This window comes from Lissotriton helveticus, chromosome 1_1 (assembly GCF_964261635.1).
Source record: "Lissotriton helveticus chromosome 1_1, aLisHel1.1, whole genome shotgun sequence".
Taxonomy (NCBI): domain Eukaryota; kingdom Metazoa; phylum Chordata; class Amphibia; order Caudata; family Salamandridae; genus Lissotriton; species Lissotriton helveticus.
The window spans coordinates 918,634,197-918,651,375 of NC_136057.1; the positions used below are offsets into that span (position 1 = coordinate 918,634,197).

The window sequence follows — 17,179 nt, forward strand, 5'->3', positions numbered from 1 at the left end:
CAATGCAGGATTGGCTGCAATCCTATTGACTAAAGTTTATATCTGAAAGAGACTATTAGTTATAGATTCCTTACCTTAGAATTACCCGCAGGCGTCAGACTGGAACCGGAGAATCTTTCTTCAGCAGTACCCCTGCACATCGGTAGGTGGCATCAGTCGACTCCGCATCTGTCATCGGCATTGCCAGGATGACGTTGCGGTGCCTACTTAGACACTGCCTCTGCACGCGTACGTCAGTTCTTTCTTTTTCTGCGCCAGCCTAATGCAGATGCGGAGAGAGCTTGCCCCTTAGTCGCTTTTTGACTAAACTATTTTGGACTTTTGTTAACTTCTTTTTTCGAGTCTTCGGATCCTGGTGCTCGAGGGATGTCCCATCGTCGGACCGGCTTTAAGCCTTGCGACTCCTGTCACAAGCTGATGTCCATGGCGGACCTGCACCTCATGTGCATCTGGTCCCTGAAGCGCAACCATAACGAGCCAGGAATCTGAAGTCTTTGCGGGAGCAGTCCCGAAATCTTTTGGAGGCCCAGCAGTCGGCTCCGTGTCGCTCCCGGTCTCGCTCGAGGGGAAGGTCTTGAGACTGGTTGCGGTGCCACCACACCTTGTCCAAGTCTTCGCACTCTTCGGGTAAGTCTAAGCACAGGAAGGCGGCAAAAGAAGCACCGTCGCTGTTCGCCTTCTCCCCATCAGTTGGCTGAGACAACGCAGGATCCGGAGCGTCGTCACTCTAAGGCTCCATCTCCGGCACCTGACTCGGGGACGACTCTGTGCCTCCCCCTGTTTCCGGAAGCTGAGGCGTCCCGTGCCTAGCTTTGTGCATTCTACGAAGCCCTCCACTGTGTTTTGGGCAGCCTGCCTCTGCTGGTGCCCCTTGGGACCCTGCGGAGTCGGTTGAGTGCCTGTGGCCTACCATGCCGGCGGCTCTGACCCCAGCACCAGAGGGCCCCCGTGGATCCAGCCCTGATCCGATTGATGCCAGTCAACCTTACTCGACCACCCCCGCACCAGCCGTGCCCCCAGCCGACGCCGTCCCATCCTTATCCCCGAGATGGACCATGGAGCCAGACCGACATCGGCTGACGTCTAATCCCAGGCCAGAGGGTAGTTTTGTTCCCTTGTTCATCCCAGGTGTTCTCTATCGCCCTAAGGAGGGTGATGAGGACTGGGAGGGGCCGCGGGACTCTTTGACAGACCAGCTGGAAGAACCGGACTGGAGAGAGGATTTGGACACCTCCCCAGACCTTGGCATTCTTTCTCCCCCCCTACTGTGGCTACAGAGGAGGGAGCGTCCTATGCAGTGGTGGTGCGTAGGGCTGCTGAGGCCTTGGGCCTGGAGCTCTCTACAGTGGCAGTCAGGACTAACCTCCTGACAGAGGTGCTTCAACCGGCAGCTACCGGCAACTTCCTCTTAACCTCTCTTGCCCTTCAGTGAAGCCCTCATGGACGTTCTTTCGGGCATTTGGTCCAAGCCCAGCACAGAGGCTCCTGTGGAACGCACAATTGCCCGCCGCCACCGCCAGGCTCTGGACAATCCCATTTTCCTCACCGAAAACCCTTCCCCCAAGAGCTTGGTGGTCCAAGCTTCTTCTTCCAAGGGTGCATTCCCTTCTGCACCCCGGGACAGGGAATCCAAGAAGCTGGATCATTGTGGGAAGCACATGTTCTTTTCCTCCAGCTTGGCACTGCAGTCTGTGAATACGCGTGACTCTTGGGCAGATACTCCCATACCGTCTGGGATACGGTAGCTCAGGTGCTGCTTCAGTGCCCGGAGGGGGGCCCGGGCCATTCTCTCCCAAGCCAAGGCAGATGGGAGGGACGCAGCAAAAATTGACAATTCGCTGTGGACTGGATGCCACCCGCTCACTGGGCAGAATGATTGCCACGTCGGGGACCCTGCGGCGCTATGCCTGGTTGAGGACGTCTGGTTTTCGGGGGATGTTCAGTCAACTCTGCTAGACATGCTCTTCAATGGCCATCACCTTTTTGGTGACAAGTCAGACTCGGCACTGGAGAGCTTTAAGGATTCTTTGGCTACAGCCAGATCAGTAGGCCTCGCTGTGTCCTCCCGTCCACCACAGTCTGCTTTTCACCCCTTTTGTGGCTACGGAAAAGGCACCCACCACGTCCGACCCTATCCAGCCACCGGTCCACGCAAGCTGACCCGCCTCTGCATGGCCGTGGACGTGAGACCCAGCGACGCATGTTTGGGAACCAGCAGGTAGGCCAGTCCACCCTTTCCCCCCTGCAGCAGCCTCCAACCCATCCTAGTCTGACCTTTCAGGCCCATCAGCGGCCAGTTGGTGGCAGGATTTGCCATCACCTCCCCCACTGGCAATCCATCATGTCAAACCGGTGGGTTTTGCAGATAGTCTGAAGGGGCTCCTCCCTCTCCTTTCGAGACTACCTCTCCCTCCATAACACTGTCTTTCGATCGCATGTCGCAGGATCATTTGGCGCTTTTCTGCCAGGAAGTCTCAGCCGTATTGGCCAAGGGAACTATCGAGAGGATTCTTGCATTAGAAGTAGGTTGTGGTTGCTATTCCCCCTACTTTCTGGTGCTAAAGAAGGACAAAGGCCTGCGTCCTATCCTAGACCTCAGAGCCCTGAATCCTCTTCCTCCGGAAGAAGTTCAAAATGCTATCCTTGGGTCAGGTTCTATCTGCCCTCGACCCTGGAGACTGGATGGTGGCATTGGACTTGCAGGATGCATATTTCCACATCCCCGTCCTGCCAGCCCACAGATGTTACATACGGTTCACGGTAGGCCATGAGCATTTGATTTCACTTTGCTCCTCTTCGACACTACCAGTGCCCCTCGGGTGTTTACAAATGTGATTGCGGTGGTCGCAGCTCATCTGTGCAGATCAGGGGTTCCAGTCTTCCCCTAACTCGACGACTCGCTGTTGAAGGCGGGCTCGCCCCAGGTTGTTGTCTCCCACCGCCAGACTACAGCGGACCACATGCATTCGCTGGGGTTCACTATCAACGTGCCGAAGTCACACCTGACTGCCTCTCAGTTGCTCCCATTCTTCTGAGATGTTCTGGGTGCAGTGAAGTTTCGGGCCTATCCTCCCGAGCAGCGAGTCCAGGAAATTCGGGCAATGATACCAATGTTTCAGCTTCTATCCCAGATTTCGGTGAGAACAACCCTGAGCCTGCTGGGCCTCATGGCCTCCTGCATCCTGCTGGTGGGCCAGTGCAGGTGGCTTATGCGGGCTCTGCAGATGGACCTGAAGTTCCAGTGAGCGCAGCATCAGGAGAATCTTTCCGACTATGTCCAGATCTCGGGAACTGCGTGACAACTGCAGTGGTGGTTAGCGAACCAGGATTGGGTCAGAGGCAGATCCTTCTCCCTTCCACAATCAGACCTCACGGTGGTGACCGATGTATCACTCCTGGAATGGGGCGGCCACCTGGGAGGTGCGGAGATCGGAGGACTCTGGTCTCCAGTAAAGTCCGGGCTCCATATCAACCTGTTTTTGGCGATACGCTTGGCACTGAAGGCATTTCTTCCCTCCCCCAAGGGAAAGGCAATGCTGATGCTCACAGACAACATCACACCATGTAGTACTGCAACAAACAGGGCAGGGTGTGGTTGTGGACCCTTTGTCATGAGGCTTTTTGCCTTTGAACATGGCTGGAACATCAGGGAATGACCCTGACAGGTTCACTGAACGCCAGGGCAGACAAACTCAGCTGTCGGTGCCTGGTGGATCACGAATGGCATCTTCACTCCGGGGTGGTGCCAGGTCTCTTTCAGCAGTAGGGAGAGCCTTGGTTTGATGTGTTCGCCACCGCAGAGAATGCACAATGTAAGCAGTTTTGCGCTTTGGAGTTTCCAAGGCGGCACTCGCTTGGCGATGCTTTTCGTTGCGGTTGGAGTTGCTGCTTCCTGTACGCCTTTCCGTCTGTACCACTTCTTCCCCGAGTGCTGAAGAAGATCAGATGCAACTGGGCCCAGGTCATTCTTGTGGCACCGGACTGGGCACGAGGAGTCTGGTACCCCGAGCTTCTGAGCATGGCTATCGATCCTCCGGTCAGACTGCCCCTTCGGGAAGATCTTCTGTCGCAGCAACAGGGGACGGTCCTCCACCTGAACCTGTCCAGCCTCCAACTCCTTGCATGGAGATTGAGCAGCGACAGTTGACAGCTTTTGACCTTCCTCCCGAAGTCTGTAATGTCATCTTGGCAGCCAGGCGTCCGGCCACTAAAATGGTATACGATTGTCGATAGAACAAGTTTGTGGCATTGTGCACAGCAAAGGCTGTGGATCCCGTTTCTTTAGTTCCTTCTCTCTTTGGACCAGCAGGGCTCTGCTCTGCTCACTCATAAAGGCTACCTGACAGCCATTTCTTATTTTCTTCGGCTACCATATAAGCCCTCTTTGTTCAAGTCCCCTATTGTTAGTAGGTTTTTTGAAGGCATTATTCATCTCTTTCCTACATCTCCTTTCATAATGCTTCAGTGTGAGTGAGATTCAGAATCTTATTTCTAAGCCCCCTGTTCGAGGCATGCGGGCTGCTGAATTCATATCTGTGCATAGATCGCCGCCTAGTGTTGGGTCCGGATGATTGCACCTTGCTGTCCTGGAAGAGTCTTCGAAGTATCACGAGATAGGTGACTTCTCTCCTGGACTACAGTGCGCATCGGCATCTTCTCCATCTTCAGATTGTTCTTTTCCGCCATTGGGTTTGGATGTTATTCTTGTACTCCAACTTCAGAATCGAAACTAAACTTTTCTAGAGGCCAAAAGGCCTTCGACTTCGATGGTATTGTTCTCGCTCTGTACTTCTTGACTCGATCAAGCCTTCCATCTCGACGCGGGCCGTTGGGCCTTTTCGACGCCACGTGGGCCTGCTGTCGATGGAAAGGAGCCCGTTCAAAAGGTGCCCACAATGCCACTCCAACTTCCCGCATACTGACAGACACTCAGTATGCAACAAGTGCCTATCACCAGACCACAAAGAAGAAACCTGCCCATCATGCGCCCAATTCCGTTCGAAGAAAACAATCCGGATTTGACGGGCCGCTAGGCAAGAAATGCAGCGACAGGCACTGGAACCAGACAACATCTTCGAGGATGAACAGGAACTTCCAGAAGGAGAAGATTCGGATCTAGAGATCGTCACCGTCGAGGACCACTTGGACTCCGATCACGACATCCCACCGGGGCAAATCGTGAGTACATTGCTCCCGACACCAGTTAGCCCGTTACCGAAGGCTCCGATCGAGGCATCGCCTAAAGGCCTTAGCCAAGATCCAAAACATCATTCGGCAGCCCCGCCATCCGGCTCGGCTTCGAAAACAAAGACTAAGCCTTCAGACACCCCAGGTCCAAGTAACGTTACCCCAAAGAAGGTTCTACAACCCAAAAAGGTCGTCCACCCGAAGGGCGTCGAACCGAAGAAGGCCATACAGCCTAAGGGCGTCGACCCAAAGAAGGCCGTCAAGTCAAAAAGCGCGGAACCAAAGAAGGCCGTCGAGCCAAAGAAGGCTGCCGAACCGAAGGGCGCCGACCCGAAGCAGGCCGTCGACCCAAAGAAGGCAGCTGCGCCAAAAGTCGTCCAACCGAAGAGGGTCGCCGACACAGAGGGCGTCGTACCGAAGCCTGTGGCCCAGCCGAAAAAGGTTATCGAGCCAAACAAAGGCACCGATCCAAAAACAAGTGCTCCTAAAAAACCAGTCGATCCGAGAAAAATCGTCGACTCGACAAAAGACAGTCAGCCTAAAAAACCTGGCGAGCACAGAAAGCGCATCGAACCTAAAGATCCGGTCGATCAGCAATCAATCGTCGAGCCGGACAAACAGCCCGAGCCGAAGAAGAGCAATAAGGCACCGAAAGTCGTCGAACCAAAAAAGGTTGTCGACCCTAAGGCAGCGGCGGATCCAAAAAAGACTGAGCCTAAAAAGTCAAAGACACAGGCACGGACAGTGGAAGAAGAACTCTTCCACCCAGAGCCATCAGAGGATCAGGCAAAAATATACATCAACCCTGAGACTGGTAAAGTCACTATTTTACACAGGAAAAAGAGGCCATTGGACACTGAGCCTCATTCCCCCATTCCTCTGAAGAAAAAGGACTTTGGGACTTCTCCCTCTAGACCCTTCATTCCTTTCTATCCCACTATGCCTACTACGCCTTTTGCTCCTTACTCTCCTACTCTCTCTGGGTACAATGAGGGCGACACAGGGGAAGATCCCCAATATGATATTAACTATCCTGAGGATCCCAACCCTCAAAATGAACCATGGGTAGAGCCCACTGATCCATATGACACGCATCCCATCCCTGACACCTCCTCATACTCAACAAAGCCGTCACCTACTGACGACACCATTGTCTTCAACCAGCTGATAGATAGGGCAGAGCAGTACCACAACGTAGACATGCACAATGAACCTATAGAAGAGGACTTTTTATTTGACACATTCCCCACTACTGAGAAAAATGTCAGAACACTCCCTATGTTGAAAGGGGTCCTAAAACACACGCCAGACATATTTAAAGATACAGCCAGAGCTCGTGTAATCAATCCCAGGATTGAAAAGAAATATAGAGCGGCCCCTACAGACCCTACTTATATCAGAGGTCAGTTGCCATTAGATTCACTAGTGGTGGCCAACGCACGCAAACGGGCCAACTCACAGACAACAGGAGAAGCTCCACCTCCTGATAAAGAGTCCAAAATACTAGAGGCCTCGGGTAAAAGAGTAGCATTCCAGGCCTCCAATTCATGGAGAATTGTAAATACACAAGCTTTACTAGCTCGTTACGACAGGGCACACTACGACCAGCTTAATGCAACACCTGCCTGAGCCTTTCAAGGCACAAGCCACTGACCTCATACAGGAGGGAAAATGTATTACAAACGCCTCCATTAAATGCGCACTGGACGCAGCAGACACTGCAGCCAGGTCCATTAACACCAGCGTCTTATTACGAAGACATGCATGGCTACGCATTTCTGGCTTTAAGAACGAGGTGCAATCCACCATTCTTAACCAACCATTCAATCAAGACTTCCTTTTTGGGCCTGCAGTCGACACCATTTTAGACAAAATGAAGAAGGATACGCAGACATTGCAAAATCAATGGGTGCATTGCAGTTTCAACAACACAGAGGTTCCTTTTGACGCTCCTCATACAGAGCAGCTACACGAGGCAATACTTCACAAATCTCATCTACATACAAAAGCAACACACAAGGTTCCTTTAACAAAAACTCCAACTGAGGAGGTTATAGGGGCAACAATAATAAGGGACGAGGACGTAGAGGCAATAACACCAGAGCCTCCACTGCCACAAAACAGTGACTTCATCACACTACCTCCAGACTATCTAACACCAGTCAGAGGCAGAATCCAACAGTTCCTACCTGTCTGGAACTCAATTACCACAGACAGGTGGGTAAGACAAATTATCCAGTATGGCTATTGCCTAGAACTCACCTCTACTCCACCAAACATACCACCCTGGCACCGTCCTATGTCCAAGGAACATATCACCCTGCTACAACAAGAGGTGAGATGCATGCTGGAAAAGGGGGCCATAGAGCCAGTCCCTTTCCAACACCAAGGGAGAGGAGTATACTCACTATACTTCCTTATTCCCAAGAAGAACGGTTCACTCAGGCCAATATTGGACCTCAGACCCCTAAATCAATAATACTGTCGGAGCACTTCCATATGGTCACACTACAGCAAGTGCTCCCGCTGCTCCAGCAAGGAGACTTCCTAGCAACATTGGACCTCAAGGATGCATATTTTCACATACCCATCCATCCAGCTCACAGGAAATACCTCAGGTTCGCAATAGAAGGTCAACACTACCAATTCAAGGTTCTCCCCTTCGGGGTAACCACGGCTCCAAGAGTGTTTACAAAGTGCTTAGTGACAGTAGCTGCACATCTCAGGAGGCAACACATCCACGTGTTCCCATACCTAGACGATTGGCTGATACAAGCAAAATCGTACGAACGGTGTGCAAAAGACACGTCTCAAACACTTCAGCTGCTACACAGCCTAGGCTTCTCGATAAACTACCCAAAATCGCATCTACAACCATCCCACACACAACAATATCTGGGAGCTACTATAGACACCTCAGTAGCAAAGGCATATCCAAACTCAGCAAGGATAATCAGCATGCAGATGCTCATTTGCAAATTTCAGCCCCAACACTCTTTGCCAGCTCAAGTCTTCATGCAACTCATAGACATGATGGCGTCCTGCATATTCATTGTCCCCCATGCCCGACTACAAATGTGTCCATTGCAAGAATGCCTATCAAGGCAGTGGAACCAAGCTCAAGGACAACTAAAAGACCAAGGGCCAGATGTAGGTCGGCAAATACCGGTCGGTAACGGCCGATTTCGGCTGTTACCGACCGGTATTTGCAAATGGAGATGTAGGGGGCTTTTTATTTACAGAATCGGTATATTTACCGATTCGGTAAATTTACAGAATCGGTAAAATACCGAATCGGGAAATATACCGATTCTGCAAATCAATATGTAGGTGGCACTTCAAAGAGTGCCACAGGCCCTTTAGGAGTCGGTATTTAGCACCCAATCCGATTGGGTGGTAAAATATCGAATTCCAGTGTACATGCACATCTGTGCATGTACACCTATGCCATGTGACACACAGACATGCCCTTAGGGCATGTCTGTGTGCCACATGGCACACAAGCCTGCAATTGGGGTGCTACAGGGTGTCAAAGTGACACCCCGTTCCCCCTGCCAGGATTCGGTTTTTACCGATTCGGTAAATACCGAATCGGTATTTCCTATTGATTCCTAAGGGCTTCAAGGCCCATAGGAATCAATGGGAAATACCGATTCGGTATTTACCGAATCGGTAAATACCGAATCTTACAGAATCAGTATTTGTAAAAGAAAAATTACCTACATCTGCCTACTTCCAATTTACCTACTCTTAAATACCGAATCTGTATGATTCGGTATTTAAGAGTAGGTAAATCGGAATTACCTACATCTGGCCCCTAGTGTTGGTAGACAGTCGCGCTTACAACTCTCTGCAGTGGTGGAACCCACAAAACCTTTCCAAGGGGCGACTGTTCTAAGAGCAGGTTCCACAACTAGTACTAACAACGGACGCATTACTGACAGGTTGGGGAGCCCATCTACTTCAATACACAGTACAAGGGCTATGGACAATCAAACAAAAGAAACTGCATATCAACCAACTAGAGTTGCTTGCAATATTCCTAGCTCTGAAAGCATTCCAAAAATACCTGTACAACAAGACTGTGTTGATCCGGACGGACAACATGACAGCCATGTACTATATCCAGAAGCAGGGAGGAACACACTCCCCACAGCTATCCCATTTAGCACAGAGCATATGGAAGTGGGCAATTCCAAAAGACATCTTTCTCCTGGCAGAACACCTCCCAGGGAAAGACAATCAAATAGCGGATCTGCTCAGCAGACACAGCCAACAACTTCACGAATGGGAGATTCACCCCCAAGTTCTCCAGCCATTCTTCGAAAAGTGGGGGCACCCAGAAATAAACCTGTTTGCCACAAACCAAAACTCAAAATGCCGGTACTTTGCCGCCAGATTCCCACATCCGCTGTCACAGGGCAATGCGATATGGATGAACTGGTCAGGCAGATTTGCGTACGCTTTTCCCCCAGCACCACTGATCCCGCTGGTGGCACGCAAACTGCGGCAACAGTCACTCACACTAATCCTAGTTGCTCCCTCAGGGGCGAGACAGCCGTGGTACACAACGTTCTTGGAGCTTTCAGTAGTTCTTCATCAAAGGCTGCGCCTCGCACCCCATCTTCTAACTCAGAACCATGGAGAAATCAGACACCCAGATCCCAATCAGATGAACCTAGCGATCTGGCTCCTGAAGTCTTAGAATTTGGATACCTTAACTTGCCTCCAGACTGTATGAACATCATTAAGGAGGCAAGACGACCATCTACTAGAGCATGCTATGCAGCTAAATGGAAGAGATTTTTTATTTACTGCAACAATAACCAAATCAACCCATTAGATGCTTCCATTCAGAACATTATATGTTACCTACTGCATCTTCACAGATGCAACCTAGCCTACTCTTCAATAAGACTACACCTTGCTGCTATAGCAGCATACCTTCAAAACAGACAACACCTTTCACTATTTAGAGTACCAGCAATCAAGGCTTTTATGGAGGATCTTCAAAGGTTGATTCCTCCAAGGTACCCACCTTCCCCAGTCTGGAACCTAAATATATTACTTGCCAGACTTATGGGGCCTCCTTTCGAACCTTTACACTCATGCGAATTGCAATTTCTAACATGGAAGGTGGCATTCTTGTTTGCCATTACCTCACTCAGGCGAGTTAGTGAGCTACAAGCATTAACAATTCAAGAACCATTCATGCAAATACATGCTAACAAGGTGGTTCTTCGAACAAACCCTAAATTTATGCCAAAAGTCGTTTCAACTTTCCATATTAATCAGTCAATAGAACTGCCAGTGTTCTTCCAAAATCCACAGTCAGTAGCGGAAAGAGCCCTACACACACTGGACGTAAAGAGAGCTCTGCTTTATTATGTGGACAGAACAAAATCATTTAGGAAAACAAAGCAATTATTTGTTGCTTTTTCACCACAACATAAAGGGAATCCCTTATCAAAGTCAGGAATAGCCAGATGGATAGTTAAATGCATTCAAATTTGTTATCAAAAAGCAAAACGCACTTTAACCGTACCCCCAAGAGCACACTCTACGAGGAAAATGGGGGCATCCATGGCTTTCCTAGGAAATATCCCTCTTGAGGACATATGTAGAGCAGCCACATGGACCACCATACACACTTTCACAAAACACTACCGTGTAGACGTGCAGGCAAGGCAGCAAGCTGGTGTAGGTCAGGCTTTCCTCAAAACTCTCTTTCAAACTGCTGCAGCTGGCACAGGTAACCACCGCTAGAGGAGATACTGCTATACAGTCTATGCCCAGATATGAATTCAGCAGCCCACTTGCCTCGAATGGAATATGCTACTTACCAGTATGCATCTGTTCTTGGCATGTAGGGCTGCTGACATTCATATCGCCCACCCTCCTCCCCGGTGCCTGTCGCAGCTGCAGCATTATCTTTTGCATGGCCATCTCTTACTTTACTATCTCCATCTCTGCCACAATGTCGAAAAACAATCTGAAGATGGAGAAGATGCCCATGCGCACTGAAGTCCAGGGGAGGAGTCACCTATCTCGTGATACTTCGAAGACTCTTCCAGGACAACATGGTGAATAATCCGGACCCAACACTAGGCGGCTATCTATGCTCAGATATGAATGTCAGCAGCCCTACATGCCAAGAACAGATGCATACTGGTAAGTAGCATATTCCTTCTTCTCGGTGCATCCGGACAAAGTGGTACTTCGAAAGAGACCCTCGTTCCTACCTAAAGTTGTCACTCCTTTTACCTTCGGATAGACTATCACTGTGCCCACCTTTTTTCCACCTCCACACTCTTCCAAGGAGGAGGGGAGACTCCACCGTCTGGACCCGAAACGTTCGCTGTCTTTCTACCTTGACTGCATGAAGAATTTCCGGGTGGACGATCAATTCTTTGTTGGCTATGTGGGTGCCAAGAAAGGTCAGGCTGTACAAAAGCATACCATCTCTTGATGGGTCGTTCTTTTTATAAAGATTTGTTACGCTTTAGCTAAAAAGGAACCTCCGGTGGGGCTGCAGGCTCATTCCACCAGAGCCTGGGCGGAAACTACTGCTTTGTCACATAGGGTCCCACTCATTGACATCTGCCAGGCGGCCATGTGGGCTTCTGTGCACATGTTCACAAGGCATTACTGCCTGGATAGTCAAGACCGGAGGGATGGATACTTTGCGTATTCTGTCCTCCAGGACTTTCTGGTGTGAACTTGGCTTGCAGTCCCTCCTCCGGGGTTGGTATTGCTGGGGTATCTATTCTAAGTTAAGGAAACTATAACTAATTGTCTCTTTCAGATGAACAAGTTACTTACCTTTGGTAATGATTTATCTGCAGGAGACATTTATTAGTTATAGATTCCTTACCGCTCTGCAAACTGACTTCTAGTGAGAGGGACTCCCTTTCAGGGCCCTAGTGTGGCACACCAGTGGCCAGTGTCTTTCATGGCTCTGTGATTCTTGCGTGGAAAGTCGTGTCAGAACGTCGGCGTGCAGGGGCGGCGGCATCTAAGTAGGCACTGCGTCTCCATCCCGGCGAACACGACACCGATGATAGACGCAGAGTCGACCGACGCCACCTACCGACGTGCATGGGTACTGCTAAAGAAAATTCTCCTGATCCAGTCTGATGTCTGGGGGTAATTCTAAGATACAGAATCTATAACTAATATATGTCTCTTACAGAGACAAAGGTAAGTAGCTTGTTCTGCTAGCAAGGACAGATGTTTGTGAATAGCAACAGTATGCTGCTGTCGGCTTCATCCTCTGGCCTGACACAACAGCTGCTAATACTGAATCTGCAGTCCTTAATATAAGAAATTGAGGTTAAAAAACATAACTGTGTTTGGGACAAATTCTACCAGATCAAGATTTCAAAAAATTTTGTTATCCCGCTTAAGAAGTTTTAAAAAAAATAAAATGTTTTACCTCGGAGTCAAGTAGACATTGCCCAACTTTTGGATCATTAGTAGATTATACAGAATGCAGAAGACTCTGTGCTCTCTGTTCTGCACTATTTCATCCATTACGCTTTTTTCTTTCCTTCACCAGACTCATCAGATATACTAAAGAAATACTTAATTCCGGAGAAACCTATTGGAAACAAATTTGTTTCTCAAAAGCTATTTTGTCTCAACCTCCAATATGAGGTATCAGTGCCCTCTATTTTCCTCTGTGGGAACCACTAAGCTTGTAGATCCAACAAACGAGGAATCACAATTTCAAACAAGTTCAACAAAGAAACAGATAATTGCCTAGGATATGTCAATCAGTGTTTTGAAGTCCTGATGTCAGACCTGAAAGAAACTAGAAAACAGTGACCTCTTCCCCCCCACCTACTAAACATCACACAAAATTTAACAATCAGACTTAGCAGCAAAAAACCCAGGTTGTGCGGAGACAAATAGCTTAACATGTGCTATTTTTAATTCATGTCAAAAATCAGTAAGGCGATCTGATTAACTTAAAAGTACAAAAAAAAAAGATTTCCTGGACAGTTCTGTTGCCCACAGGTTATCAAACATGGTAGACCATATTCCTGTGCCATCATGCCCACCCGTGCTGAGTAGGCTTCAAATTAAGATGCGTTGATGCCTGCCTGCTTCATGAGCCATATAACCTAACTGACAATCATGTTGTGTATAAGGTTTTCTGAATTAAATCACAAACTGACCCATATTTCGAGTGAAAGTCCTTAACTAAAATTACGCTCAGGTCACTGAACCACACATAATTTAATTCACACTGGAAAGGGCATTTAAACTCCTGCTCTTATGTTAGCCATAGTATTGTGAACAATATACAAGGTATATGGTATAAATGACTTCACCACCAAATCTAGACATCTGACACTCCTGTGGAAGACAAGGCAGAACATCCTATGGTTTCTTCCATGATATTAAGAGGAAAAGTGCTGTCATGTAACCAGTGATTGGCTACATGTCATAGTTGTGATGTTGAACAAAGATGGGAGGACTATTACTTTGAATACTTCATAGAAGGAGACACAGCAACAGATGTTTTCCTAGTTTGGCAGCACCCACCTACATCTGCCCATAGACAATGGCTGACTTATAAGCGTTCATAGTAGTGTAGGCCTCACTGGGCTGTAGCAACCTTGCTATCAAAATGTGCTATGAATCCATTGAAGCCTAATTGAGAGCTGAAGAAACATCAGCCAGTCCAGTAAACCTATGTTCCTTGTAATCATTAGTTGCAAGCATCCCAAGACTCCTCAATTGTAGTTGCTGCTTCTGATGACCTGGCTCTCCCCTATACAAACAGGGATATGACTTGATTGAGGATAAGGTTGGGCCTGTGGGCCACGTAGTACATCTCTCTTCTAGGAAAGTTGATATTGATTGCAAAACCCATAGAAATGTTCTGAACAACTGGAAACTGAGCTTTTGCTCTGCACAGAGGATAATTAGGATCAACCTTTATTATCAAGAGTGTACATGCCAACTTCATTTCCGGACAACATTCCTAAAGGTAGGTTTGTGCCTGCTTCCTCCAGTCCCAGCCTGTAAATGAAGAGCCAGAAAACCTGTGATGTGGAGATTCAATCCTTCTGAAAAACACTTGGCTCCAGTAAATGTTGATCCTCACCAAATCCTCCACCTGACCCACTAGTATCTTATTTGATGCCAATGAAATACTGAAAATAGCCCTGCAATTCTTGTTGTTGATATGCCCCAGCCTCCTCTGGTAGATGGACTTCACCACAAATTAGACACGATTGTTTGCTGGTGGCAAATCTTTAGCCTTTGTAGGGCTGAGTTCTTGTGCGACGTAGAGAAAATGACCAGAGTGGAAGATTTCAGAAGACCCTCTAAAATAATGAACTCCTGGATTCACGTTGAACAGTAATAACAACCGTCCTTCCTAATTTTCCTTTTGATCAAACAGGTCTTTATATCAGCCGCGGTCCGTGCAGGTAACAGCGGTGTGTCCGGGTAAGGGGAGATTTTGAGGGACACCAATATTGACCCAGCAACCAAGGGCGAAAACAGTTGCTGGATCGCTATCGGTGTGCTGCTGAAGCCGTAAATTGACAAGGACAACTTTCTATTTCAAAAGCTTTCCCTCATTGGTGCTGGATCGCTGGCTTGATTTAATTAACACTGACTTCAAGAATACTGCAGATCTCTGCAGTTACTTATCTTCACCCATTAGCTATATGAACTTAGCAATTCCACCTTCATCACAAATTTTTAAGGGGCTTCCTCTGCAATACACAATTGTCCTGATGATGGTCTTATAGACAACTGCAACAAAGACCGAAACGTCGGCCTCGTCATCATCTCCCAAGCAATTTATGTTCTTCAGAGTAACTCTTGTGCATTAATGGTCTTAGTTGCTCGTTTTCATTTATAGGAGCTGATGTCTTGTTATGAACTGATTTGTTTATACATCTGTTCACGACATTTTGCTTACAATTTACTACTTGATGTATCCCCGTGAATTGATTTCTGACATACAAAATACAATATATTTTCATATAAATAGCATCTCCCGTGTGCTGCTTCTTCTTTTCTTTCTGTGTGATTAATATTAATATATATCACTGTTATCCTATGGATACATTTGAGTTAGATTGCTGACAATGAACTTTAAGACTCACGCTAGCAAATAAACTGAATTAGTGTACAAATAAAACCCCTTGTAGTCAATCCTTACCCTTTACTGTCTACTGCCCAAACCTTCAAGGGTCCATTGGGTTACCCAAATTCTTTAATGTTTTCACACAATAGAAAGCACAATCGGTAAAGTTTGTCTTCAAATGTTTCGAAGGAGGCATCCGTCCCTGGGAAGCTTGTGTCCTGTACATGTGGCGCAGCCCCAAATACAATACTGTGCCAGGCGGGAGGTGGGGTGCCCCGTGCTGTGTCAAGAAGAAGCGTTGCCATGCCCCACAAAAGGATAACTTAGTGAAGTCCTGCTGTCTTTTTGTGGCCCCCTGGGTGAGAAGGAGGCGGGTGCGGGAATCATCTCGAGCTTCAGGAAATGCTGTTTTCATTGCTCAAGGCCTCAGGATGTTGTCCATTTGTAAAAGACAGACATACTATATACTGTAAAAGACAGACATACTATATACTCACAAAATGTCTGTTTAATGCTTTGGGTCTATCATTTTCGGACTGACTTTCCTTTCCCTGTGCCTGATTTATCAACCTACATCGGTGCCTGTCCCGTGCTAATAAAAAGTGTGACTCTTTTATTTGAAGCCACTGACTTTAATGACATCGCACCTCCCTCTCCGTTCAGAATATGAATCAGAATGAGGCGAGTTTAGAGTTCTTTGTAGAAAAAGGTGGCAACAGAAATAGCTGATTAGGTGATTTGTGCAATTTCCTTGCTTGACACTAAAACACTATTTCTACCTGCTCTCCAATTTAGGTGATTTTGAAGGCACAGTGTGATTTTAGCATCCTCGCCGTCCAACGATCTCCCAATTAGTTGATAATATCACAAAATTGCAAAAGATAAGAGGTGTGACATGTTCACCTCTAGAGACGTGTGGGGACATTAGTGAACGAGACACCAAGTATTTACTGGGAACCAGGTGTAAACTAATCTGCCTCGAGCAGACACAGGACCATCATGGAATCACAAAGATGGCAGGTGCTCTGTAAAATAAGACGAGTATTGTGCGCGCGCGCTTGTGAGCAGCAGCCCATCTGTTTCCAATTATCGTGCCCGGGTACGATAATTGCAAACAGATGCCGCTGCTGCGCGTAACCGCCCTAGGCCATGGACGTCAACATTGTCTCAAAAAGCTGGGACAAAAAGATGCCTTTGGCCAATTGCGTGCTGTCTTTTTACAAAAACGCAAGCAAAGGCCAATGGAATATCAGGACTTTGAGCACGAACTTGCTTTCTCGTGCACAAAGTGCTGGTCAGCTCCAAGAGGCCCTCTCCTTAGAACAGCGCATGCGCGCTGTGCTAAGGGTCGACCTAAAAATGGGCTGAGAACACGTTGGATTGAGACGTTAAATTGGAATATTCATTTAACATTCGGTGTGGTGCTAAATCGAAAGCAGTTTGGATGTTCTTAATTGTGTACTAAAAAAATGAAAGTGTGTCCTCATGTAACGTAACTGGTGCTATGTAAAGCGCTCTGATAACTGATTCGGTTCGGTTCTAGTTCGCGCTATATAAAACTCTACAAAAAAAAAAATATTATTGTAAGTATCATTTTAGTTTATATCAAGACCATTTAAACCTACATGTAAAACTTCCTAAAAATAAAATATTGTTTTGCTTTAAGCAAGTCACAGCAATAAATCAATATGTTTTCTGTTATTGTTTTGTCCTTACACCGTGGCCTTTTTCACTTTTAACCCTTTGTTTTCAATATCGATTAGTAAATATATTTTCTGAACTGTGTCCTGCTTATAATATATATGTCCTTTTTTGTAGGATGGACTGCGATCTGATAAACGAACTTTGCTGTCGGCACTATTCTGGGCATTCCACATTGTA

The 17,179-nt window shown here is 47.6% G+C and overlaps 1 protein-coding gene across 1 annotated transcript in view; it reads left to right on the forward strand.

The window, feature by feature from the left end:
• Positions 1–17,179, forward strand: part of HELB (DNA helicase B) — a 362,767-nt gene that overhangs the window by 284,688 nt on the left and 60,900 nt on the right. The window contains exon 9 of the mRNA XM_078676353.1: positions 17,117–17,176. Coding sequence (XP_078532479.1) covers positions 17,117–17,176 — 60 coding nt within the window. The remainder of the gene's footprint in view (positions 1–17,116; positions 17,177–17,179) is intronic.